This window comes from Schistocerca nitens, chromosome 1 (genome assembly GCF_023898315.1).
Source record: "Schistocerca nitens isolate TAMUIC-IGC-003100 chromosome 1, iqSchNite1.1, whole genome shotgun sequence".
NCBI lineage: Eukaryota > Metazoa > Arthropoda > Insecta > Orthoptera > Acrididae > Schistocerca > Schistocerca nitens.
Window position 1 is genome coordinate 993,756,612 of NC_064614.1, and position 27,697 is coordinate 993,784,308.

General features: G+C 39.2%; 1 protein-coding gene across 3 annotated transcripts in view; it reads right to left on the reverse strand.

Annotated features, from left to right (window-relative positions):
- The window catches only part of LOC126195277 (DNA helicase MCM8-like), a 180,482-nt gene that overhangs the window by 32,018 nt on the left and 120,767 nt on the right, over positions 1–27,697 (reverse strand). For all 3 annotated transcript variants that reach the window (XM_049933825.1, XM_049933816.1, XM_049933834.1), the window contains 3 exons: positions 25,723–25,883; positions 4,520–4,732; positions 4,287–4,420 (listed from right to left, as the gene is read on the reverse strand). In XM_049933825.1, coding sequence (XP_049789782.1) covers positions 4,287–4,420; positions 4,520–4,732; positions 25,723–25,883 — 508 coding nt within the window. The remainder of the gene's footprint in view (positions 1–4,286; positions 4,421–4,519; positions 4,733–25,722; positions 25,884–27,697) is intronic.

Sequence of the window (27,697 nt, forward strand, 5' to 3'; positions counted from 1 at the left end):
ACTGTAGAGGGGGGCCACAGTCACACAAAGGATGATCCCTGTGGTTAATGGGGCCAGGCAGGCAGGTTTTTTCAGGTTAAAGCCGAAGTCCAGACAGACAATAATCAAGAAAAATAGAATAAAAGAAGCTTCATGAACAGTAAATAGGGATAAAGGTAAGGGTAGTATCAATTTACGACATCAAAACATCAGGGGAATAAAAAATAAAGTAGATGAGCTGTTAGTGTGTTTAGATGATCACAAAAATGAGAATGAGATTGATATACTTTGTCTGTCTGAACACCATGTAACTGTAGGAATGGAAAGTGTCAGTACACATGGGTACAATTTAGCATCTTACACTTGCAGCTCTAGCATGGATAAGGGAGGAGTTGCCATTTACACAAAACAAGGGTATACGTACAAAACAGTAGAAGTAAGCGAATTTTGTGTTGATCAGCACTTTGAAGTTTGTGCATGTGAACTACAGCTAGATAATGTAGTGTTGGTATTAGCAACAGTGTACAGGTCCCCATTAGGAGATTGGGACCTATTCATAAAAAAGTCTGACTCCCTATTGTGTTGTTTATCAGACAAAAAGAAGAAGTTATTAATCTGTGGTATAATGGAAATGTCGTGTGGCTAGGGCCTCCCGTCGGGTAGACCGTTCACCTGGTGCAGGTCTTTCGATTTGATGCCACTTCGGCGACCTGCGTGTCGATGGGGATGAAATGATGATAATTAGGACAACACAACACCCAGTCCCTGAGCAGAGAAAATTTCCGACCCAGCCGGGAATCGAACCCGGGCCCTTAGGATTGACAGTCTGTCACGCTGGCCACTCAGCTACCGGGGCGGAAATCTGTGGTGATTTCAGTGTAAACTTCCTAAGCAATTCTTATCAGACCATGATGCACAACTGATTAACTTAATTAACTTACAAAGCTTAGCAAGGTGTGCAGTGCATAAACAATTATGTAAAAGTGTAAGGCTGGTCAACCCGTATCTACACAGCACTTCAGAGAAAGTTTAAGAAATGTTAATTGGGGAGATGTATATAATGAGCCAAATGCCAATGATAAATGTAACATATTTCTTGATAAATTTATACCCGTTTTTGAACACTGTTGACCCAAAGAAAATTACTACATGTAACACCAAACAGTTTTCAAAGAAACCTTGGATCACTAAAAGTATTAAAGTGTCTGCAGAAAGGAAAAGAAAATTGTATGAGGCAGCAAGAATTGGTAAAGACTCAGAAGTAATTTTATACTATAAAAATTATTGTAACATACTGAGAAAAAAAGTCAGAAAAAAATATGTATATTAGAGATGAAATTAACAACTCGAGCAATAAAATCAAATCAGTATGGAATGTTGTTAGAAGAGAGACAGGAAAAGTAACCACTGGGGTAGATAGTATTACTATTAAAGAGAATGAGACCATTTTAACCAACAGTACACAAGTAGCTAATGCATTTAACAACCATTTCTTAAGTGTGAATAAAAGAAATTGGAGGGAATAGTTCAAAAGAAGAAGCCATGCAGTACATGGAAGAGTCAGTTTTGAGAAACCCTAGTCAGATTAATTTTCATCTAACAACCTCTTGTGAAATAAGGAAAAATCATTAAATCTTTGAAAAACAAATGTTCTGTTGGAGTAGATAACATCTCTAACAAGATAATAAAACAATGTGGAACAGTTACAGCTGATGTTCCGAGTCACATCTGTAATGCATCACTAACTCAAGGTATTTTCCCACAAGGGTTAAAATATGCCATTGTCAAGCCTCTCTACAAGAAAGGGGGCACCACAGATGTCAATAATTACCAGCCAGTATCCTTGCGCACAGCATTTTCAAAAATTGGCGGGATACTGATACTCAGTAAACCACAGTTTGGAATTCAAAAATGCTGTTCCACTGAGACAGCAATATACAATTTCACTGCCCACATAACAGAATCTTTAAATAGTAAAATGTCACCAATAGGAATGTTCTGTGACTTACCCAAAGCATTTGATTATGTGAACCATAACATTATGTTACACAAATTACAATTCTATGGTATAAATGGAACAGCATACGAGTGGTTTAAGTCATATCTACAGGACAGGAAGCAAAAAGTTGCTTTATATGGTTTAAGTGATTTAAGGAAGTTTTCCACTTCATCTAACTGGGATGAAATTACATTAGGTGTTCCACAGGGTTCAATCATGGGCACCCTTCTGTTTTTGCTATACGCGAATGACCTCCTTTCTTATCTGAAACAAGAAGCTAAACTGTCACCGTTTGCTGATGATACAAGCATCATTATTAATCCAATGAAGGAAACTCCAATAGAAAATGATACAAATAGTGTCTTTGGAAAAGTTATTGATTGGTTTTCTGCCAATGGGCTTGCTCTGAATTTTGTAAAAACACAGTTCATCCAATTTGCTACTGCAAGTACAGTTCCTTCAATAAATATAACACATCAGCAGAAGTCAGTAGCCAGGGTAGAGCATACTAAGTTTTTGGGTGTACATATAGATGAGAATCTTAATTGGAAAATTCATATTTTGGATCTCATAAAGCAACTAGGTTCAGCAACTTTTGCGAACAGAATAATTGCTAATTTTGAGGATACAGAAATTAGCAAGCTAACATACTTTGCATACTTTCACTCTCTGAAGCCACACAGAATATTATTTTGGGGTAACTCAAGACTTAGGCAAGAAGTATTTGCTGCTCAAAAGAAAGTGGTTAGAATGATATGTGGGGGTCATAGTTGCACATCTTGTATGCATCTCTTTAAAAGATTAGAAATTCTTACAACAGCCTCACAGTACATTTACTTAGTAATGAAATTTGTTCTCAACAACATGGTTAGGTTAGTGTTGTTTAACGTCCCGTCGACAACGAGGTCATTAGAGACGGAGCGAAAGCTCGGGTTAGGGAAGGATGGGGAAGGAAATCGGCCGTGCCCTTTCAAAGGAACCATCCCGGCATTTGCCTGAAACGATTTAGGGAAATCACGGAAAACCTAAATCAGGATGGCTGGAGACGGGATTGAACCGTCGTCCTCCCGAATGCGAGTCCAGTGTGCTAACCACTGCGCCACCTCGCTCGGTCTCAACAACATGAACCAGTTTAAAAACAACACTGACATTCATGATTATAGTGCCAGAAGAAAGAAAGACTTACACTATCCTCTACGTAACCTATCTTTGGCACAGAAAGGGGTAAAATATGCTGCTATAAAACTCTTCGATAAATTACCAAACGAAATAAAATGTCTGACAGACAGCAGTAACAGTTTTAAAAATAAACTGAAATCATTTCTCCTTGACAACTCTTATACCATAGATGAATTTTTGAATAGGAATAAATAAATCTATAGGTATAATACATGTATTTTGTACCATTTAAGTGTATGCGGTAGGTAACAAAACTTCTAAGCTTAAAAAAAAAGAACATCTCAACATTCATGTGTGCATTTTTTATGTACTTGACATGTTCCACGTCATAACGGTTACTGTTAGATTGATCAATGGAACACGTAAGTAACTAACTAACTTCCAAATTCCTTAAGGTCCTTCAATAACAAATTAAAAAGGAGTCTACATGTAGGTGAACCAATTAAGAAGTTAAATTCAACATGTTTCTGTTGCTGGTAATAAAAAACTGTTTCAGCTGAACTGTGAGTTACAAACACAATACAAGACACAAAAAGAATATTGATGGATTTTGCTTTCTTCTTAAGGGTTCATTGGAGTTCTATCCTAAAATTCCTTTGTTTATAAATTCTTGTATCTGCTTTTGTTTAGTACGTATGAACACATTCCATGACCAAGTAGCTGTGGCTTACATAATGCCATGGAACATGGTAAGATAAACAAATACAACAAAATTAATAAATTGAAATAAATTGCTGTTTAATGCAATCACTGTCTACTGAAGTAAATTTAGTGCCTTCGTGTTTGACTACACAATTTTCATCCTTAAGCTTTCTGATAATAATAAGGATAATTCATTAAATTCAAGTGTTTGTAAATTATTTTGTTGTTACCTACATCAAACCAACAGGTACGCATTTGTACACATTTTGTGTACAGCAATTTTTATTAACTTTCTGTTTATAATTTTTCTGATTATTTTTTGCTCTCTTCTTTGAAAGTTGTGTATTCTTTGATCATATCAGATTTCTGATATCTTGAATTACGGTATAATTTTCGATATTTAGCAAGCACACAGCTAACTCGGAGAAATTACACTTTCTACTGGTGGAGGACAACAGGAAGAACATAAAATAATTATGAAAAATACCTCAAAGAGCGCTCTATATCTTGAGCGTCAGCTGCCTGAGAACAGGAAGGGGCACTTGCCAGTTTCAGAACTTCTTTGTTTTTAATTCCCGAATGGAGAGCCATGACATGCTCTGAGAGTAAACTGTCCAAGTGCTGTAATTACAAAGTTTCAATAATGAAGGCACAAAATAAAGTTTTACTTGTAGTGAAGTTATCTAGTTATTTACAGAATATTGAACTTCATGACTTTACCTCATTTGGACGGTCCATTAGGATAAACACTAGATCGAACCGAGAGAGAAGTGCTGATCCCATACGCAAGTTTTCTGAAACTGTCTTTGCTCTGTTATAATGTCCACCAACAGGATTGGCAGCTGCTAAAATTGATGTTCTTGCAGGTAAAGAGCAAACTATCCCTGCTTTAGCTATACTGATACTCTGTTGTTCCATTGCTTCAAGAAGTGCCTTAAATAAAGAAATCCACTCATTAACTGTAACCCTTTTTCAATATAACTATAACAATGTTGTAACAGACATGAAATTTGTAAGACTTCTTAAAAAGGAAACTCTCCCTCCAGAACTTCACACTGGAGATAAAGGTACAATCAAAAAACTATAAACTTTATATGCTTGTTTAGTTAAGGTAAAAAATATTACTCAATAGTTTCAACACAATGGATCTGCTCATCATTCTAGTTGATTATCATTGACAAACACAACGAGATACAATCTTTCAAGAACATTATGTACAACATTTTCACCCCATAGCAAAAAAGTAAATATACATGCAGTCACTAACCAACATTTTCTTCTGTTTATTTCTGCTACAAACATACACATTTGATATAAAAAAAAGAAAAAAGTTAAGAAACCTATACCTTAAAAATCAAAGTATGTAAAGAATTAATTAGGCAGCATGCACATTACAATTTGAATAAACACAAATACAAGTGGAGAGCAGAGTGTGTGTTTTAGAAATTGCACGAATTCCTGAATTCCCCACATTATATAATAACTACACTTTGCACTGCAAGTTAATCACAATTTTAAACAAGAAAATCAAATTAGAACCTAACTAAAATTGTAGTTGTTATTCACATTATCAAAAATATATATAATTCCATTTTCTTCACAACACTGAACATCTGGCACCCAATACTGCAGTTACATTGAATATTTCAAGTACCTATTGACTGAGTCCGAGTGATACCGTGCCACATCGAGAATGAATGGCATAATACAAAAGTATATAAAATGACCTAATTATATGGAAAAAATATGCCATCATTCTGTTTATTTGTGGGGGAACTACAGTTAAAGACAAATTGCAGTGGACTAATAGCTTGGAATGAATATCACAGACACAGTGAGGTTTATGACATACTCACTAACTGCCATCATTGGTGCCTATAATAATACTGATACGTAAAACGTTCCTGCTCACAAATGAGACAAACTGCAATCTTTTAATTTCCAGAGATTGTGAAAAATGCTAAATAGTTTTGGAACAGCAAAATGATTCAGTAACATTCAAATACATATCTTGACAAATTAGAGGTATTGTTGATCACATTGCCACATTATTTTCACTTGTTGCAGGAAGTATTGGAGCAATTCTCTTGGAACATGTTGCATCCTTGCATCATTATAAATAATGTTCTCACAACTACAATTTTTGGATGTCTATAATTTATTTGTAGTTTCTTCCTTTCTCACTTTTCCATTACAAAATTTTCTCATTAACCATCAAACTGGGCAAGAATTCTGTCAAACCGGAGACACAAGTGTGTCAAACTGAGCCAAAACAAAAGTCCAAACAGAGTTATCCAGTCGCAGAAATGGTCACATATATAATCTTTTAACAATCAAAGAAGTGATGTCCAGCCTCCACCTAACCTCCTGACTGCACCTAGCTGCCCAACCCTCTCCCCACCTTGTCCCTATGCTCCCACAAGCAGCACTTTACCATCCCCCACCCCTCCCCACTCCAGCCTCCTCCTCATCTCTGCCACACAGATGCTTCTGCTACTTGCAGTCTGGCCTTGTCAGCCAGAGGCTGTATTCTGATGAAGGTGTGTGTGGCCGAAAGCTTTGTTTGACAGTCTTATTGTTGTGTCTATCTGCAGCTCAGCACCTCCATTGTATGGTGTGTAGCAACTACCCCTTTGCATTAAATTGTCAGAATTATAATTAGTATCATCATATTTCCAGTACACACAACTCTTCAGTATCAGACATCTCCATATAAACATTACATGAATTACTTGATTTTAATAATACAGTGTTTTACCTACCCTTTTCATTATTTGATTTTGTCAACTATTTTGTTTACAAAATAATGAGTGTAAATCAAAGAAAAATTACAGAGAAATGAGCATAACTGAAGAGCACTAATGTAAAACTATGAAACAATATAAGAATTGAAAAATTAGCTAAGGAAAATGAAATATTTAAGAGAATCACGAAGTATATTAGTTGCATGTTTTGTACTGTTAGGTAGGCAAGTCTCTGTCTGGGTCATTACACACGTAATGGCGAAAGAAGGTTTTGCACCGCCATGTCTCAACAAAAACATGACTGTTGTAGGTTTTATTACTCTTTAAATAAATATCTCACAATTTCTTGTGTATCTGGCAGAAGATTATAGTGCTGGAGACAACAAAAATATTTTGTAGCACATCATTCATGATATGTAGTGAGTGCCTTTGTTGAGCCAATGGCAAAGGACACAGAAACACGGTAACTCCAGAGTGGAACAGCAGAGTCATGCTGCCTACTTACAATCATCATCAAACTGTGAGGTACCTATACCTCAACACCTGACACAACAATGAATAGTCACTGACATCTGTGCCGCAAAATGTGTATCAAGCTTGTAATGGCAACAACACTTGCAAACACATTTAGAATATTACTGAGTGACAGTGAATCCCCACTACCTTATTATCAATGGGAACTATATGAAATTACTGTCGTGTTTTGAATTACAAAGAAGCTATAATTTTCTTCATAAATCAAAGTAGATAATGCAAATAGCATCAATTATTAAATCATCTTAAAACAGTTTTCTTATGTGTTCTCTGTCCTGTATTTTGCCTACAAAATAATCTTCAAATGATAATACATTTTGCCTTCCCAACAATTACACTACAACTTCTTTACAGAAGAATGAACACCCAACTGTTTGCTACCAACTACCAGTTCCATTTCAATCGACATGAATGGCAGCTTACACCAAGCATGATGTGAACATAAATATTGTCCAAACAATGTTTCCTTTTATAATAGTTGTTTAAGCAGAATTTATTGTACAATTAATCACCAGGAGCAAAACAGCGAATAATAACATTGATTGTACTAGTAAAAATATTACTTTATTTATTTTTCTATAAATTTTAAGTAAAAATATAAAAATTGAAGAAAGAAAAAGTTTTATGTAGTTTGTTTCAAATACACTATCACAATTATTTAATACATAACAAATGAATGAAAAAGCTTAAGTTACATTTCGGTAGGTACATATAAAGTGCTGGACTTGATTATATCACAATGTCCTGATGAATTCTAGCAGGTCTTCTTGGCAAGGAGGAACAAACATGCTAACAGGTGAATGGTCATAATGTTCCGATTGATCTGTGTTTATGCAGAAGACTTTATTATCTATTTCCAGTATGTGAACTATTCATAAAGGTTATGCAAGGTTCTTACTTTACCCTTACTGTTGTTTTTTTTTTTCTACAGGAACATTTCCTGTGGGATGCCCACTGGAAAGTGCATATGGTTTCAGTGGTGAACTTTCTAATCATACCTCAGACCTACACAATCTGTACAGAGCAGAGGCCATGCAAACTAACAGCTGAGATACATTTGTACAAGCATTCCATAATTCCAAGACATCTATGTGTGCCTGTATAGCCAAGAGATGGACTGGAAACACAGATGGTGGACAAATAAAATAATGATATTTTGAAGGGAATGCCAGATGAAGTATGAAGAACAGGAATGCATCCGGAATAATGGAGACAAAATAAAAAAGGGTTAAAGCTGGAGGAAAAAGTAATACAAAAGGAATATGCAAAATACACGTTAGGAAGCCTTCAGCAAAAGACAATGGCCCCACACTGAAACAATGTTCTACCAGTTGTACTTCATAAAAAAGGATACATAAGAGATCTATCAGATTCCTCTCCATAATGTAAAACGTATCTACTAAATTCCTCCTCCCATGAACCATGGACCTTGGCGTTGGTGGGGAGACTTGCGTGCTTCAGCGATACGGATAGCTGTACCTTGGGTGCAACCACGATGGAGGGGAATCTGTTGAGAGGCCAGACAAATGTGTGTTTCCTGAAGAGGGGCCTTTTCAGTAGTTGCAGGGGCAACAGACTGGATGATTGACTGATCTGGCCTTGTAACATTAACCAAAACGGCCTTGCTGAGCTGGTACTGCGAACGGCTGAAAGCAAGGGCAAACTACAGCCATAATTTTTCCCGAGGGCATGCAGCTTTACTGTATGGTCAAATGATGATAGCGTCCTCTTGGGTAAAATATTCCGGAGGTAAAATAGTCCCCCATTTGGATCTCCAGGTGGGAACTACTCAGGAGGATGTTGTTATCAGGAGAAAGAAAACTGGCATTCTAGGGGTTGGAGTGTAGAATGTCAGATTCCTTAATCGGGCAGGTAGGTTAGAAAATTTAAAAAGGGAAATGGATAGGTTAAAGCAAGATATAGTGGGAATTACCGAAGTTTGGTGACAGGAGGAACAAGACTTCTGGTCAGGTGAATACAGGGTTATAAATACAAAATCAAATAGGAGTAATGCAGAAATAGGTTTAATAATGAATAGGAAAATAGGAATGCGGGTAAGCTACTGCAAACAGCATAGTTAATGCATTATTGTAGTCAAGATAGATACAAAACCCACACCTACCACAGTTGTAAGAGTTCATACACCAACTAACTCTGCAGATGACGAGATTGAAGAAATGCACGCTGAGATAAAATAAATTATTCAGAAGGTGAAGGGAGATGAAAATTGAATAGTTATGGGGGACTGGAATTCAATAGTAGGAAAAAGAAGAGAAGGAAAAGTAATGGGTGAATATGGAATGGGAGTGAGGAATGAAAGACAAAACCGCCTGGTAGAATTTTGCACACAGAGTAACTTAATCATAGCTAACACTTGATTCAAGAATCATGAAAGAAGGTTGTCAATGTGGATGAGGCCTGGAGACACTGGAAGGCTTTAAATTGATTATATAATTGTAAGGCAGAGGTTTTGGAGCCAGGTTTTGAACTGTAAGACATTTCCAGTGGCAGATGTGGACCCTGACCACAATCTATTGGATATGAACTGTAGATTAAAACTGAAGAAACTGCAATAAGGTGGAAATTTAAGGTACTGGGACCTGGATACACTGAAAGAACCAGAGGTTGTAGATAGTTTCAGAGAGAGAGAGAGAGAGAGAGAGAGAGAGAGAGAGAGAGAGAGAGAGAGAGAGAGAGAGCATTAGGGAACGATTGACAAGAATGGGGGAAAGAAATACATTAGAAGAAGAATTGGTAGTTTGAGAGATGAAATAGTGAAGGCAGCAGACGATCAAGTAGGTAAAAGATGAGAGCTAGTAGAAATCCTTGGGTGACATAAGAGAATTCAATTGATGAGAGGAGAAAATATAAAAATGCATTAAATCGTGCGGGCAAAAACGAATATGAATACAAATGTCTCAAAAATGAGATCGACAGGAAGTGCAAAATGGCTAAGCAGGGATGGCTAGAGGACAACTATAAGAATGTAGAGGCATATATCACTAGGGGTAAGATAGATACTGCCTACAGGAATATTAAAGAAACCTTTGGAGGAAAGAGAACCACTTGTATGAATATCAAGAGCTCAGATGGAAACCCAGTTCTAAACAAAGAAGGGAAAGCAGAAAGGTGGAAGGAGTATATAGAAGGTCTATATAAGGGCGATGTACTTGAGAGCAACATTATTGAAATGGAACAGGACGTCGATGAAGACAAATGAAAAAACTGGTAAAAGCCAACATCCAGGAAGATCAACTTGGATTCCACAGAAATGTTGGAACACATGAAGCAACATTGACCTTACGACTTATCTTAGAAGATAGAATAAGGAAAGGCAAACCTACATTTCTAGTGTTTGTAGACTAAGAAAAAGCTTTTGACAATACTGACTGGAATACTCTTTCAAATTCTTAAGGTGGTAGGGGACAAATACAGGGAGCAAAAGGCTATTTACAATTTGTACAGAAACCAGATGGCAGTCACAAGAGTCGAGGGGCATGAAAGGGACGCAGTGGTTGGGAAGCGAGTGAGATAGGGGTTGTAGTCTATAGCTTTGAGGTTTGCCGACAACATTGTAATTCTGTCAGAGACAGCAAAGGACCTGGAAGAGTAGTTGAATGGAACGGATGGTGTCTTGAAAGGAGGATATAAGATGAACTTCAACAAAAGCAAAACGAGGATAATGGAATGTACTCAAATTGAACCAGGTGATGCTCAGGGAATTAGATAAGGAAAAAAGACACTTAAAAGTAGTAGATGAGTTTTGCTATTTAGGAAGCAAAATAACTGATGATGGTTGAAGGAGAGAGGATATAAAATGTGGACTGGCAACGGCAAGGAAAGTGTTTCCAAAGAAGAAAAATTTGTTAACATCTGGTATAGATTTAAGTGTCAGGAAGTCTTTTCTGAAAGTATTTGTATGGAGAGCAGTCATGTTTGGATGTGAAACATGGACAATAAATAGTTTAGACAAGAAGAGAATAGAAGCTTTTGAAATGTGGTGCTACAGAAGAATGCTGAAGATCACATGGGTTGATCACGTAACTAATGAGGAGGTACTGAATAGAATTGGGGAGAAGAGGAATTTGTGGCATAACTTGACTACAAGAAGGGATCAATTGGTAGGACATATTCTGAGGCGTCAATGACTCATCAATTTAGTACTGGAGGGAAGCGCGGAGGGTAAAAATCATAGAGGGAGACGAAGGCATGAACACACTAAACAGATTCAGAAGGATGTAGGTTGCAATAGTTACTCAGAGATGAAGCAGCTTGCACAGGATAGAGTAGCATGGAGAGCTGCATCAAACCAGTCTCTGGACTGAAGACTGGAACAACAACAACAACAACAGCAGCAGCAACAACAACACATTTACGAAAATTATCACCATCCAAATACATGCAAAAATAGGATGTTCCCAAGAGGGACCATACCTGTCAATCTTACCGGTGAGCGTTGTTTAACATTTACACCACTGGCCATTAAAATTGCTGCACCACGAAGAAATGCAGATGATTAACGGGTATTCATTGGAGAAATATATTATACTAGATTACAATATATTATACTAGATTACATTTTCACGCAATTTGGGTGCATAGATGCTAGAAATCAGTACCCAGAACAACCACCTCTGGCCATAATAATGGCCTTGATACGCCTGGGCATTGAGTCAAACAGAGCTTGGATGGCGTGCACAGGTACAGCTGCCCATGCAGCTTCAACACGATACCACAGTTCATCAAGAGTAGTGACTGGCATTTTGTGACGAGCCTGTTGCTTGGCCACCATTGACCAGACGTTTTCAATTGGTGAGAGATCTGGAGAATGTGCTGGCCAGAGCAGCAGTCAAACATTTTCTGTATCCAGAAAGGCCCGTGCAGGACCTGCAACATGCGGTCGTGCATTATTTTGCTGAAATGTAGGGTTTCGCAGGGATCGAATGAAGGGTAGGGCCATGGGTCGTAACACATCTGAAATGTAACGTCCACTGTTCAAAGTGCCGTCAATGCGAACAAGAGGTGACTGAGACGTGTAACCAATGGCACCCCATACCATCACGCCGGATTGTACGCCAGTATGGCGATGATGAATACACGCTTCCATTGTGCGTTCAGCGCGAAGTCGCCAAACATGGATGCAATTATCATGATGCTGTAGACAGAACCTGGATTCATCCGAAAAAATAATGTTTTGCCATTTGTGCACCCAGGTTCGTCGTTGAATAAACCAACGCAGGCGCTCCTGTCTGTGATGCAGCGCCAAGGGTAACCGCAGCCATGGTCTCTGAGCTGATAGTCCATGCTGCTGCAAACGTCATCGAATTGTTCATGCAGATGGTTGTTGTCTTGCAAACGTCCCCATCTGTTGACCCAGGGATCGAGACATGGCTGCACGATCCATTACAGCCATGCAGATAAGATGCCTGTCATCTCGACTGCTAGTGATACGAGGCCGTTGGGATCCAACACGGCATTCCATATACCCTCTGGAACTCACCGATTCCATATTCTGCTAACAGTCATTGGATCTTGACCAACTCGAGCATCAACGTCGCGATACGATAAACCGCAATTGCAGTAGGCTACAATCCGACCTTTATCAAAGCCAGAAACGTGATGGTACGCATTTCTCCTCCTTACATGAGGCATCACAATGTTTCACCAGGCAATGCTGGTTAACTGCTGTTTGTGTGTGAGAAATCGGTTGGAAACTTTCCTCATATCACCACGTTGTAGGTGTCGCCACCAGCGCCAATCTTGTGTGAATGCTCTGAAAAGCTAATCATTTGCACATCACAGCATCTTCTTCCTGTCAGTTAAATTTCACGTCTGTAGTAAGTCATCTTCGTGGTGTAGCAATTTTAATGGCCAGTAGTGTAATAAGTAGTGTAGATTTTAATTTATGAGCTTTATTTTTCTTAATTTTAAATGTACCTTGGTAGTTAGTAATTTCTGTAAACAACAAACATCTACTACAAAAACTGAATTAATTATATCTTAAAGTACTGCAGCTGCTCATTCTGATTGGTGAGATATTTTTTACATATCATTTCTGTAAAGATGCAACAATGGATTTTTTTCATCCACTTGGCTTATTTTATTTTATTGATGTGATCTGGTTCCCTCTCTCTCTTTGCAGTTTACTTTATTTAGTGTAAGAGTGGACACACTTCAGATATATGGCAAATGGATTTCCTTACTTGGTTAAACAAAGTGAAAGACCCCACCAACATACCTGTTGCAGAACATGTTCTTACAAGTCTCATGCAACCTCACACTTCGAAAGGAAGAAATGTAACATGTGACAATTTCTTCACAGCTAAACGTCTTGCAGAGCAGCTGAAGTGGGAGAACACAATCATGGTGGATACACTGAAGAAAACCCAAAGAGAACTTTCTCGATTAGTGAAAGTCTGCTGCTGGATCTCTGTATGATACTATTTTATAGAAATATGGTGACACAACAATTGCTTCCTAGCAGATGAAGAGCAAGAAAAATGTTGTTCTATTGCGTGCACTGCGCCAGCCAGTTGTGGTGGGCGAACAAACACAGAAGAAACACTCTGTAACTGTGAGCTTCTGTAATTCCACTAAATTTGGAGTTGTTATTCTGGACAAGATGTCTCATCTGTACACTTGTCAAGTTTGGCTGTTGCAGATGGCCTATCCACGTGCTTTTCAGCGTCCTAGACATTGCTGCAATCAATGCTGTATTCTTTACAGAGAGACAACATGAGAAAAAGTTAGCCAGTGAATCTTTCAGGATGCAAAAGTTCGAGCAAAACTAAAAATCTGTGTGTGCGGTGTAAGAAATTCATACGCAGTCCATGTGCTGGAAGTGTTCAGTACAAGTGTACAAAGTGTTTTAACAAAGATGATGGCTTTGATTGAAAAGATTTCACAGAGAGAGAAAAATGTTTTCTTCTCATTATTGCCACAGCAATGTGTGTCCATTTTTCTTTATTTGTCTTACTAAATACAAGTTTATGACCTGTTTGGGGCATTGGTGGAGTAAAAGTCATACAGATAAAACTGTTATTGTATAATTGTATGTTTATTTGCAATTGTAAGTTTAGTTTAAACTGATTTTGTATTTACAATGTATTCTTTACTTCGATAAAAATTAAAAATTTTTCTACAGAAATTTTTAAGCATAATGCATTTGTATGAAAAGCATAATGCACCACTGACCTCTAAAGACACTGTACTGGAGTAAATTAAGAAGTAAATCTGAAAACAAAGAAGAAAAACTTCACAGGTCAATATGACTGGTAGCAATCCATCTACGTAGTTCGCTAATGCCGGTTCTCCTAGTGTTAACCAGGGGATGGAACAGGTTGGTTTAGAAGTGGACCATTTGCAAATTGTGTACAAAATTATAGACTACAGCAAATGAGTATGAATATCACTTAAGAATTTCATACTTTTTTTAGAAAGCTTTGAAGTCAGTTTCATCGGAATCTGTGCAAAAGTGCTAGAAAAATAGGGGATGATTCAACCCTTGAGTGTACAATGAAGAATAAATATTCCAAAAGTACAGCTTCCATTAAACTTCATTGCAGTAGCAGGAAATTAAGAGAGCAATCAAGCACAGAGATACCATATCACAAACTATGCTCAGTAGTACTAGCAGTTGTTTTCGGATATTTGAACTAGAAAAAAAGGAACACACACTAATGCAATATACCTGAACCACTTTTGTCTTGCTGATTAAGCTGTTTGCCTCAAATCCACAAAAACTTCAACCACAAATGCATAGACAACAAAGCAAATGAACAGAAAACCAGTCTAGGCTGCTCTTGGTAAACTAAACAGGGTTTTCTAAAATAAGCTTCAAAAGTCTTTGCATAGGAAACCTTATCAGTGTGTATTATTAGTTTCAACTTACACCAGAGATATATTGGAACTCTCCTATTCATGCTGGGAATTACTAGGAAAGATAGAAAAATAAACGAATAGATCAGGAAACAGACTGGAGTGGAAGAGACAATGATGACTGTAACGAAAATTAAGCAGAGGTGAATGGGATATATAATCAGAGAAATGGTAAACATACCAAGGAGTTCTTTGCTGGATTCCTAAAGCTAAGTAAAGACCATGACTGTGTCCTAGTGGAAGATTGTTGCATAGCACAAGAAAACATAAATGTGCAACATTAGTGCACACAGCTGGGAATGAAGTATATAAAAGTTAAGAGAGGATCTTTACCAAACAGTGGCTGCCAAATCGTTGACAATGATTACACTGATGATCTTTCTAATGTGTAAAAACCTATAGGAATGCAATCTTGCAAATTACTCTCTGAACTAATCAAAACTGTGAAACACAAAGACAAAGAGAGAAGTTAAAAATGACTACATGTCAATCCCAATTGACAGAAGAGAAGGTAGCTAAAAACAGGGACACGGAGAAAGGTCTATAAAAGATGCCACAGAGAAACGGAGGTCCAGAATTAAAAATTAAATGGCCTTCGCCATATTGCTACAACACATAAAAAGTAAAATGCACTCGACAACACACACGTTGTTTGCTAAAACAGCCGATAACTCAGGAGGCAAACCCAAGCGGGACTGTAAATGGGAATTCCGTAAGGAAATGGCGGACAGTTAAAAGTTGGGCACAATGTGCACAAAGTGGTGGGGGAGCGCCACTTAACAAATGGCAATGGCTAAAAAGGCAGTGCCCACGTAACTTTGTTTAAACAACCTTCTCGTCGCTGGAGGGCTCAAAGTTGGTTATCCAAGCCTCTGGGAGAGGCTTAATAACCTGGAGGGAGGACCAGTGGCGATGGCGAAGTGACACCACCTCCTGACAGATGGCAACACAGAGATCATCGAAGGGAATATAAGAACTAGTGGGCTGAGGTACAAGGACTGCAGCCTTGGGAGCTGCATCAGCAGCCTTGTTTCCTGACAGGCTGATTTGATCAGGAACCCACATAAATAGCACAGCAGCTCCATCAAGAGTGAACAAGTGACAGTTTTCCTTGATCTGTTTCACTAAGGAATGGGTGACGTACAGCACGCAGAGGCTGTGAAGGGTGCTGAGAGTGTCTGAGCAGATGACACAATTGAAAAGCCTGTGTCGCCAGATGTACTCTGTAGTCTGATACAGGGCGGAGAGCACTGCTGTAAATACTGGGCAGTGTGCTGGAAGCCGATACCAAAAAATGCCGGTGCCAATGACAAAGGCACACCAGACACCATGGTCAGTCTGCGAGTCATCAGTGTACACAAAAGTACTATCGTGAAGTTCCATGGGAAGGATGTGAAACTGAAGGTGATAAGGCGAGGCTGGAGTAGTGACCTTAGAGGGCCAAAGTGAACGTGGGCCGCTGCACAAAGCCAAGTTGGTGAAGGGTTCACACCCACTGGGAAAGTTGCAGGTAGCTTGAAGTTAAACTGCCGGAGCAAGAGCCAAAAGCAAACTCCAGGGGGTAACAGAGAAGAGGGACGCACCCCATACTGGCAATCAAAGGAGTCATCGAAGAAGGAGAATAGGATTGGTGACCACACATGGCAGACAAACGGCATGCATACCTGCTGAAGAAAAAGTCATGGCATTAGGACAGCGGTAGTTCAGCAGCTTCTGCGTACACAGTCTCAACTGGGCTAGTGTAAAAGGTGCCAGTGCCCAAATGGATGCTTTGATGGTGGATAGTATTGAGAAAGCGTAAGAGGGGCAGATGTGTAGAAGCATAAACAAAGTATCCAGAGTCTGTTTTCAAACAGACAAGGGACCGGTACACACGGAGGTCTGTGGTTCGATCTGCGCCACAGGAAGTACCATTGAGGACACACAGGAAATTTAGGGACTGCATACAGCGGGCTGCCAGGTAAGACACAGTGGAAGACCAAGAGAGTTTCTTATTGAGCATGAACCCCAGTAATTTTGTAGTTTCAAAAAACGAAAGAGCAACAGGCCCAAATTGTAAAGATTGTGAGAAAAACCAACTGCGCTGCCAGAAATTCATATAAACGATTTTGTCAGTGGAAAATTGAAAGCCAGGGCAATGTTTCATGAGTAAAGATGATTGAGCTATCACTGAAGACGCCACTCAATAAGACAGGTCAATGGAGAACTGTAATAGATGGCAAAATGGCTGACAAAAAGGGATCCAGGGATGCCTGGTGTGAGACAGGCCATTATTGGGTTAATGGCAATAGCAAAGAGGATGACGCTCAGAACGGAACCCTGAGGCACAGCATATTCCTGGATTAAGGTGTCCAACAATACAGAACTCAGAAGGACTTTAAAACCTCTGTCTTTTAGGAATTTCTCAAGGAAACGGAGCAGGCGACCAAGGAAGCCACACGTATAGAGAGTACAGAGGATACCAGTCCTCCAGAAGGTGTCATAAGCTTCCTCCAAATCAAAAAATATGGCCACAACTTGGGATTTGTGCAGAAAACTGTTCATGACATGGGTGGACAAAGTGACGAAATGTTCAACTGTAGAATGGCGCACTCGAAATCTACACTTGCAGTGGTTTGTAAATTGCGAGACTCGAGCCACCATACCAGCCGTGCATGAATCATACATTCCATCACCTTGAAAACACAGCTGATGAGAGAGAGATGAGGCAGTAGCTAGAAGAGAGGTGTTTGTCCTTACCAGGCTTAGGTATGGGTATGACAGTGGCTCCACGTCAGCATCTGGGAAATGTGCCCTCTGCCCAGATGTGATTGTATGTATTAAGCAGAAAATGCTTGCCTGCAAGAGAAAGGTGCTACAACAGTTGAATGTTAACAGCATCTGGTCCTGGGGCAGAGGACCGGGATGAAGTAAGAGTATCATTTAGCTCCCTCACAGTAAATGCAACACTGTAGCACTCACGATACTGAGAAGGGTATCACCTGAGCCTCCTCCGCTCATTTCCAATGGAGGAAGGCAGGGCGATAGTGGGAAGAGCTCGAAACTTCCGAAAAATGGCAGCCCAAGGCGTTGGAGATAGCAATAGGATCCATAATGACATTGTCTGCTACTGTCAGGCCAGAAACTGGGGAATTGATCTTGGTCCCACTGTTAAAAGAATTAGTGTATGAAATCCAGATAGCTTTTTTACTATCCTGAAGAACGCGAAGACACCGTGCACGCATCTGTTTACAATGAATGCATTTTGCTATAGTAGGATTATGGTTAAAAACTCGTGGCACGCCTCAGTCCACCAAGGGACCAGGGACATGGCACGGTAAGTAGGAAGGGCGAGGAATGGAATGTTCTTCAGTGGTAAGGATAACATTTATAAGATATTCCTCCTAGTCAACAAAAGTGGGGAAATCTTATTTGTTGAAGGTCACCAGGGAGGAGTAAAGCTGCCAGTTGGCCTTAGTAACCTGCAATTTGGTTGTGTGTGCAGGTGGGGTAGGAGCCAGAAAATTGGATAGCACATGGGAAATAGTCACTCAAGTAGGTGTCAGAAAGAATGGACCATTCAACACAATGGGCAAGATGGGCAGTGCAGAAGGAAAGGTCCAAAAGGGAATACGTGTGCGAGGAGTCAGAAATGAATGAGGATGCTCCTGTGTTAAGGGAGAAGAGGTTAAGTTGATTAAGGAGTTCAGCCAAGAGGGCACTCTCTGACAGGTTCTGGGAGAATCACAAAGGGGATGGTGCACATTACAGTCATCGAGCAGCAGAAGTAGGTGAAGTAGCTGCCCAATACGCTGGAGGAAGTCTGCCCTGGTGACATCAAATGGCAGAGGTATATAAATGGTACAGAGGGAAAAGGTCAAGTGAGGAAGGAATATGTAGACTGCAACAGCTTGAAAACGGGTAGTCAGGGAGATGGGTTGACTATGAGCATCATCCTGTATGATCAGTTAGACTCCCCGATGAGATGGAATGCTGACCTCTGAGGAAGGGGAGGGGAGCGGGGGACAAGGTGAGGAGGTCAAAATGGACAGGGAGGAAATGCGGAAGCCAAAAGCAGTTGTGAGAAAACAATTTTGTTTCCTGACGGAAGAGCGCAAGTGGACACTGCAATTCTAAACGTAGCCGTAAATCCTTTTTCTTGGATTGAATGCTGCGAACATTCCATTGGAGGAGAGCCATGATGAGGAAAAAATAAAGGAGTGTCACTTTGGTGGCTGCCGAGTGTCAGCCTGTGAAAACTCGCTGCTACATGGCACAGAGGCAGGAGGATCCTGCTCCAAGAGATACAAGAAGCATCAGCTTTCTTGTGCTGCCAGCCTGTGAAGTCCAACGCAGAAAAACAGATGGTGGTGCACACCGGTGACACGGAGGCCAGCTGGGTAAGGTTATCACATGGCAACACCTTCGAAGAGTCAGCAAAAGAGAAGACTGTTTGCCTTTGTTGAACTTCTTAGAGCCTTTCCAGTTAGCAGAGGAAGACTCAGGTGTTGGTTGGCTGGAGGGATGTAGGAAGTCTTCATGGGAATATTCCTTCTGTCCTTTCCAGCCTGCTGGTAGTGTAGCTGGGAACATTGCCACATGAGGCACGAGTTTGATAGCTTGTTGCACAGCTGGAGGATGGGATGGCGATGCTACCATGACACTGGGCGATTTCACAACCTCAGAGCAGAATTTGAGGTCGCATCTCTGTGGGGCTATGTCCTTCATGGAGCGAGCTTTATCAAGATCAGTACTATAAATGCCAGATGGTGGAACACAGGGTTTGTGACTAGCCAAAAATTTGTGAGCGACTGGGTAAGGAACTTCTACCTTATCCGGGTCTCCTGGGCAGGTCATTCATCAAGATACACGGGACAGTCTCGAGAGATGGCAGCATGGTCGCCATTGCAGTTGATACAGCAGGGAGAAGTAGGCAAACAATCGCCCTCGTGTGCATCCCTAACACAGGTTACACATTTGGCTGGGTATCAACAAGATGTTCTAGTGTGGTTGAAATGATGACACTGGTAGCAGCGCATCGGGTTCGGAATGTATGACTGGACTGTGATAATTTGATCTTGGATGGAAGCACCGCTCTATCAAAGTGGAGAAAAAGAATGTGGGTGAGCACTAAGGAGGAATCTACCTGTCTCGTAACCCGCTGAATGGCAATGACACCCTGATCAGAGAGGTAAAATTGGATTTCGGCCTCGGTCAGACCATTGAGCAGCTAGTGTAAATAACACCACAGGAAGAATTCAAAGTTCTATAGGCCTCGACACGAACAGGGTAGCCGTGGAGAAGCAAGGCAGCAAGCAGTTGTTGTGCATGAGAATTAGAAGTAGTCTCCAAAAGCAAAGGGCAATTCTGTAAACAATAGCAGGATTTCAGAGGGCCAGCAACTGCAACAACACCTTTCTAAATAATAAACAGATTTACCACGGTGAAGGACTGATCATCTACGTGACACTACGAGGACCTGTGGTTTCAATGGGAAGGGTCTTTGAATTGTTAGCCTCATTACGTTTACGTTTCGTAGATGTTGATTGTGAAGATGATTGGATCATTGCGAGAAAATTCCCCATGACTGCCAGCGTCTCCGATGGCGCACTTCTTCCAACTGGGGGCCCCCTTCACAATGGGGCACACCCGTCTTAGGTGACTGTTCACACCTCAAGTCACACCTCTGGAACACCTGACTGAGGGATCAATCTGCAGTTTTGAAAGGTTGCTGCTCAGGCAATCACCCCTCCCTGGGACTGGCCTGTACCAGGGGGTGTGTGCGAACCCCACCTGTCGACATGGGGCTTGGAATTTCGTATTACCCAGTCACCTGTTGCATGTCAGACACGTGGGCCGGCCTTCAGGAGCACACAGGGACGAAGAAGAAAAATGGGAACCACAAACACCGAAGCAGAGGAACGAGAGGAGAAGGGAAACAAAGAAAGGAAAAGGGAGTGAAAAACAGTGATGAGACTGTTCTCAGGTCTGCAACAGACAATGCAGAACATTCCCAAAAACACCCCAGATATGTTCCCAAAGGGAGGGGAACAACAATAACAAGAGGATAAACATGCAGCATGGAAGGGAAAAGATCCTGCAAAGGCTCGGGCCCTGCGGTAGCCAAGAATGAACCCATCAAAGAGTGGCGAGCCCCCTGTGGGGAAAGTGTTTTGGGGCCCGTGCTGTTCATATTAATAATCTTGCAGACAATATTAACAATAACCTCTGGCTTTTTGCAGATGATGCAGTTATCTACAATTAAGCACAGTCTGAACAAAGCTGCACAAACATTCAGTCAGACCTCGATAAGATTTTAATGTGGTACAAAGATTGGCAACTTGTTTTATAAGTTAAAAAAAAAAAAAAAAAAAAAAAAAAAAAAAACCAATACAGTATCATGTGAATACGATATCAATAAGTCACAGCTGGAATCGGTAAACTCAAACACACACCAGGATGTAACACTTGGTAGGATATATGGAACCATCACATAGGCTCAGTTGTGGGTAAAGCAGGTAGCAGACTTCTGTTTATTGGTAGAATAAAAGAGAAATGCAGTCAGTCTACAAAGGATATTGCTTACAAATCACTCAAGCATCCCATCCTAGAATGTTGCACAAGTGTATGGGACCCACACCAAATCAAACTACCAAGGGATACTGAATGTGTACAGAGAACGGCAGTACGAATGGTTACAGGCTTTTGACCTGCAGGAGAATATCACAGGGATGTTGAAAGAACTGAACTGGTGGATTCTTGAAGACAGACTGAAACCATCCTGAGAAAGTTATTTAAAAAGGTTCAAGAACTAGCTTTAAATGATGACTTTAGGAATTTACTACAAATCCCTACATATCGTTCCATAGGGATCGTGAGGACAAGATTAAATTAATCACAGCATGCACAGAGGAATTTACACAGCATGCACATAGGAACTTAAGAAATCAGTCTTTATGTATTCATTACATAAATGGACTGGAAGAAGCTATAACAACTAGTAAAGACAGACATACCTTTGCCATGAGCTTCACAATGGTTCACTGAGTACCAACATAGATGTAAGTATCTTCTTACAGTTGTTCCTATAATCCCTCTCTTAACCATTGTGACTAAGTTGCTGTTTACAATAATATTGTACGAAATTTATCTTTTATAGCCAAACCTTTATTTTACAGCAATTTTTACTCTTAACATCTACTCATGACAGTCCCTTGACCTATTTACTAATATTTTTACATCTAGGACAATGAAAACAGTTGGGCATAAAACAAGTTGTCAATGGAATACTCCAAAGTTGGAGACCAAGAAGCTCAAGAATTCTTGATCAGTACTGTCAGACAGACCATCAATATTGAAGTCACACCAAATAGCACCTCTCCAATTAAGTTCGCATAGACCTATTAACAGTATCAGAAGGAAAATTCACTTAAAAAACTCCAACACTATTAAGACAAACAAAATATATGGCTAGTAATTATCTTCAGGAGGTAAAATTTCAGCACTGCTGGTACACACATTTAAAAGCAAAAGAAACTATTCCTAACTTAATCCCCCCCCCCTCCCCCCGGACAAAGGGACAAATAATTTCAAAAGCTAGGAATACATTTATTATTTTTTTCCCAGATTTGTCATTAAAAAGTTATAGGGTAGTCTTACATCCATGGACTGAACTATTGCTGCTTAGATCAACCTTTTTACATTGTTTAAAAGATTGATACAGTGGCCACCTTCCATTTACAGGTGTGTAGATTTATTCTGAAAAATTTGGAAGGGTAGGTAAGGCAAACAGTGCTCACACTCCAACAGGCTCAAGATTTTCCAATGTGCAGAAGCCCACAGTAAAGTGTCGACTTTCCTCGAACAATGATGTGATATTTGACTCGCGTGGTGCTAGTGCAAGGGATACATGATAAGCTATGAACTAGTCACAACAATAGCCTATTGCTCAGATTCAAATTTGACAGTTTTGTGAAAGGTAGGAAGATGTAGCATTAAATTCTATCATCTTACAAACTCTCATTGTATTTTAATAGGTTTCCAATAGAAGTTCTCATATATGTATGGGTAACGTATAGAAACATTCATGCTGCTTTTTAAGCAAAGGTAACCTTAAAGGTGAAAATGTTGTCCATTCAAAAACTATACTTCATTGTGAACTCAAGTCAATGTTCTATTCAGTTATGAGAGACTGTGTTGATTTATTAGAATACAGGGGAAAAAATCTGCTTTAGAACAAGATAGTGACATTTAGATGAAACAAGAAAAAAATTAATCGAAATTTAAATGTTTATAGAATGAAATAAATCGTATGATAATGATCTTTTATTTATGTATTAGTTGGTGTTACATATTATCTGCAGCCTAGAAGTTATTGGAGTCCACGTTTCACAGTTTCTCTAGCACAGAACTTTGGAAGGGTTGGAGGGGCAAGAGTGATATTAGCTTGGTTGGGAAGTAGAGTGAGTGAGGGGAAGGGGGGATGGTGAGGACAGCAAATTTCATTGTGCTTCCAACCCAGGGAATCTATACCACATACTTTGGCTTTTTATGAACACCTGTCATGTTTAAACCAGGCTGTCTAGATCCATTTGAACTGACTTTAAAACTGGGCAAAAACACAGCTTTCTACAGCAGACATTAATGGTCTGGATAGGGGCCAGTGGCATACTTCCAGGTTTCCTGCAGCAATGTTGTTGACAATATGACTGGAATGAAAGGGGATGTGTCAGCTGCCGGTCCTATGGATCCCATGAGCAAGCGGTGGTCAGGCAGTATGTTTGGAAGCAAGAAACATTGTAACATTCTCACATTAATAAAGATGCACTGTGCCCACAACCTCAGAAATTGCAGCATATTTGGAAGAAACAGCCAAATATTTGTCATAAGAAAGATATAAAGTTCATAGCTGTGCTATTAGGATGACAGGCTTAGTAAGCAAACAGTCAGAGAAGTTAAAAATTAAAGTAAATCATTTCTTTTTGTTAAATTGTTTCTCCTCATATAATCAACATGAAGACAATCAATAAATGGTCTAATTTTTAATGTGTACAATGTTAATGTTTTAGGCAGGTAGATAGATCATCAATAAAACAGTTTGTAATTCTGATTCATCAGATTATCCTAAAAATAATTTTTTCTCAATGAGCCTCTTCAAAAAGGGGAGTCATTTTATACTCAGGTAAATGCAGTACTGGCCAGCCATTCTGTCTCTTTATATTTTTATAATCTTATAAACACCATGTCTGCCTGATTCAACTTTTGGCAACTGCTACTGGTATCCAATAAAATGTCACTGCAATTAGCATTTGTGTTTCCAAGGAGCAGGAAGAAAAATTGGTATTGACATCCCATAAAACTCACTGTCAAAGTTCAGTTTAAGCATGATAAGTTTTTTTATATAGTACAGTTCTGTGACCATTTATTCCCTTTAGCAAAATTGTTCTTTGATTTACAGTAACTACACTTGTAAGCAATTTACCTAGACACGCCTACCTAACAATGTATAATCCTCCTTGGTAAGACGATTCCTATCTATGGGAAGCTCATCTGCTATCCTCAACTTTGCGAAATTTTGTCATAGTAACATTCAGCACCTGGACCACAAACATTATAATGTTTGACAATGTTCCTGGGTGCATTATGTTCTCTCACCTCTCACCATATGAGGGTATGCAGTGCACCCAGGAACATTGTCAAACACGATCTTCTTGGTGGTAGACATGCATGGGGAGGTGTAATGTTGCATGGGAGTACTGATTTCCAAATCTTTGAACACCATACACTCCATGGTCAACATTATTCGTTCACTGTACTCTTACTCCTTCCCCATGTGTGTCTTTTAAGGGGTGCATTCAGCCCTGACTTCATTTTTATGGATGACAGTGTGTGACTGCATCAAATGGCACAGCTGGTGGAGCTCTTAGAACAAGAGAATATTTGGCAAGTAGACTGATCTTCCTGTTCCCCTGACGTAAATACCATGGATCACATGAGGGATGCCTTGGGAAACGTGTCATTTCTGTTTATCTCATTCCGTATGTCTTTCAGTTACCTTCTGTACTATATTGTGGTAGTTCTTTCTATGTATGGTATAAGTTTCATCGAGCTATGTTACTTGTCAGTGATACATCATGTGCAAGTTACTTTGGTCCTTAAGTTTTGCACACCACTGTATATTAACATATAACAGGATAAATTAATTTTAACAAATGTAGTTCATTATTGTTCTTTTCTGCTTTGTGTAAACAAATTGTGTCATTACTGGTTTCAACTGATCAGCAAGTCATTATCAGATGATTTGAATACATTACATAGCAAACAGGCCTGTTTAGTTATATTTTGATGAATTACTACATAAAGTATTCAAATAACCTGCTGATGACTTGCTGATAATTTGAAGCCAGTTATTTTTGTCATCAGGCAACAGCACAATTATTGATAGTATTTTGCCTTTAGTATGTTACTTATGTAGGGAAACAGTTGTGGACTAAAGAGAAAATTGTGAGGTTTCTTCCACTCCAACTACAAAGTTCCTTCTGCGATGCAACCTGTTAAAGTGACAGCTTGACCCCTACTAAGGCAGCAAGCATGATGACACCAGCAATGGTAGTGGAATGTGATTGACCATGTGACAGTTTAATCTCTCCTTCTTATCTACAATTAGTCAAAATTCATTAGAATGTATACTCAAACAAGAAATTTTTTTGCATCTAGTTAATCATTAAGGGGTACTGATATCAATAAATAAGAGAACATAAGAATGTACTACATATGCTGCATTTATACCTGATGCTGTGAGGACATCTTGTCAAATTCATCAATACAACAGCAGCCTTGATCAGCTAGTACAAGAGCTCCTGCTTCAAGTGTATAATCACCTCCTGACTCCCGAGTCAGTGTAACAGTGAGCCCAGATGTAGTGCTAGTATTCCCGCACACATACACCCCTGTGAGAAAATGAATAAGCCTTCACAATGACAGCTTTGTATTACTGTGTTTTCTCTCTCTCTCTCTCTCTCTCTCTCTCGACAAACAACAATAACATCCACAAAAATGGCTTCATGCACAATGAGAACTTAATCCTAGTACAATTAGAGCATATGGTAAGGTCTGCAAGATACACATGTATATTTAAATGTTGACCAGGGGTTATACTTGAAATTGGAATACTACCTTGATAAACATTCCACAATTCACTGCCAAATCTATGACTTTTCAAATAAAGGACTCTTCTCAAACACAAACTAAGGAAGCAATCAAATTATATTAACTTCTTTTAACTGGTGTGGCCTGAAGACACTTTAAGTGAAGTTACTCCAGAAATCACTGACTCTAGAATAAGTAAAGTAAATCCTATTATGTCTACCTTTAATTACTTTAGAAATTAATAAGTTAGGGCTTATCATTTTAAAGACTACAGAATGTCTCTTACACTTTGTACACCAGGTGTCCTGCAGCCTTCATACCATTGATTACTAACATTTTTATTTGTGTATATAAACCATGATCAATCTGATTTATACTAACATGAGAATGTGCTAAAAACAATATAAAATAATACAACATCTGCAAAAACTTCTATGAAGGCCTGAAAGTAAAATGTAAGTAAGTGCTAAACAATCTAACACAAAATTACGAACACATTCAAACTCCCACTACATAAACCTATAGCAAGTATTGTGTTTTATTTTTATGAATCTTCTACAGGACCATTAATGATAAGCATATTTTTGATACCAGTCTGCTAAATTAAAAATGGAGCAGCGTTGCCTTTATGCATACAAATAAAAATGTCATTTACTTCCTATACTTGACTACAATTAATAATAATAATAATAATAATAATAATAATAATAATAATAATAACTGTGCGGGAATAAGACAAAATTATTTGCATTAAAGTCACAACCAGTGTAACAAAGTGCACCAAACTGAGCATAAAATATGTTGACAGCCAATATTGGTAATATTTCAAGGGATGTGACATGCTCAAGAGAAGAAAAAAAGGGTTCTTTTATATTGATGATGTATACAGTTCATGCAACTGAATGTGGAAGAAATTGTATCTCAGAAGAATACTGAAAATCACTGTTGTAATGCTGCCTGACTATCTTTGGTATGGCCATCAAAAGAAAAATAATAAACAAGCATTAAGAGCAAATAAAATACTTCTGACATAACAATCTTCACTGACACTGGTGCAAAATGTTGTTTAGTGACAATAGCAATCACGGGAAGCACAAAAATTTCCCAGGTTAACTTTAAAGGAGGCAAATGAATACATGCAAATTATGTTCATTTTGAATTCTACTTGCATAACTCATATTCTATGAAGTGAGTGGAAGGGAACCACAAGCACCTGAAAGGTTACCCGGCATAACTACAATAACGGAACATTGAATCAAATGGAACATTCACTAGAGAAAACTATGAAATTCCATGGAGATAGAATACCTGGCCAGAACTTATAATCAGGAGGAAAATTTCTGGATGCTGTGGATAAACACATAAAAAAAGTATGAAAAACTATCTTAAAATTTGAAACTCTTGCTTAATTCCTGTGGAAGGTGACAGTAACTATACATAACAACTCAATTACTCACCTAAAGCTAACTATTGCATGGCACACAGAAACACTCAAAACAGAATACAGTATTTACACAGAGAGGGGGTACAGCGTGCGCTGGAGAGGGCACGGGAGAGAGTAGCAGTAAAGGTGAGAGGGATGGTGAAAGGTGGAGAGAGGGGGTATGGGTGAGGA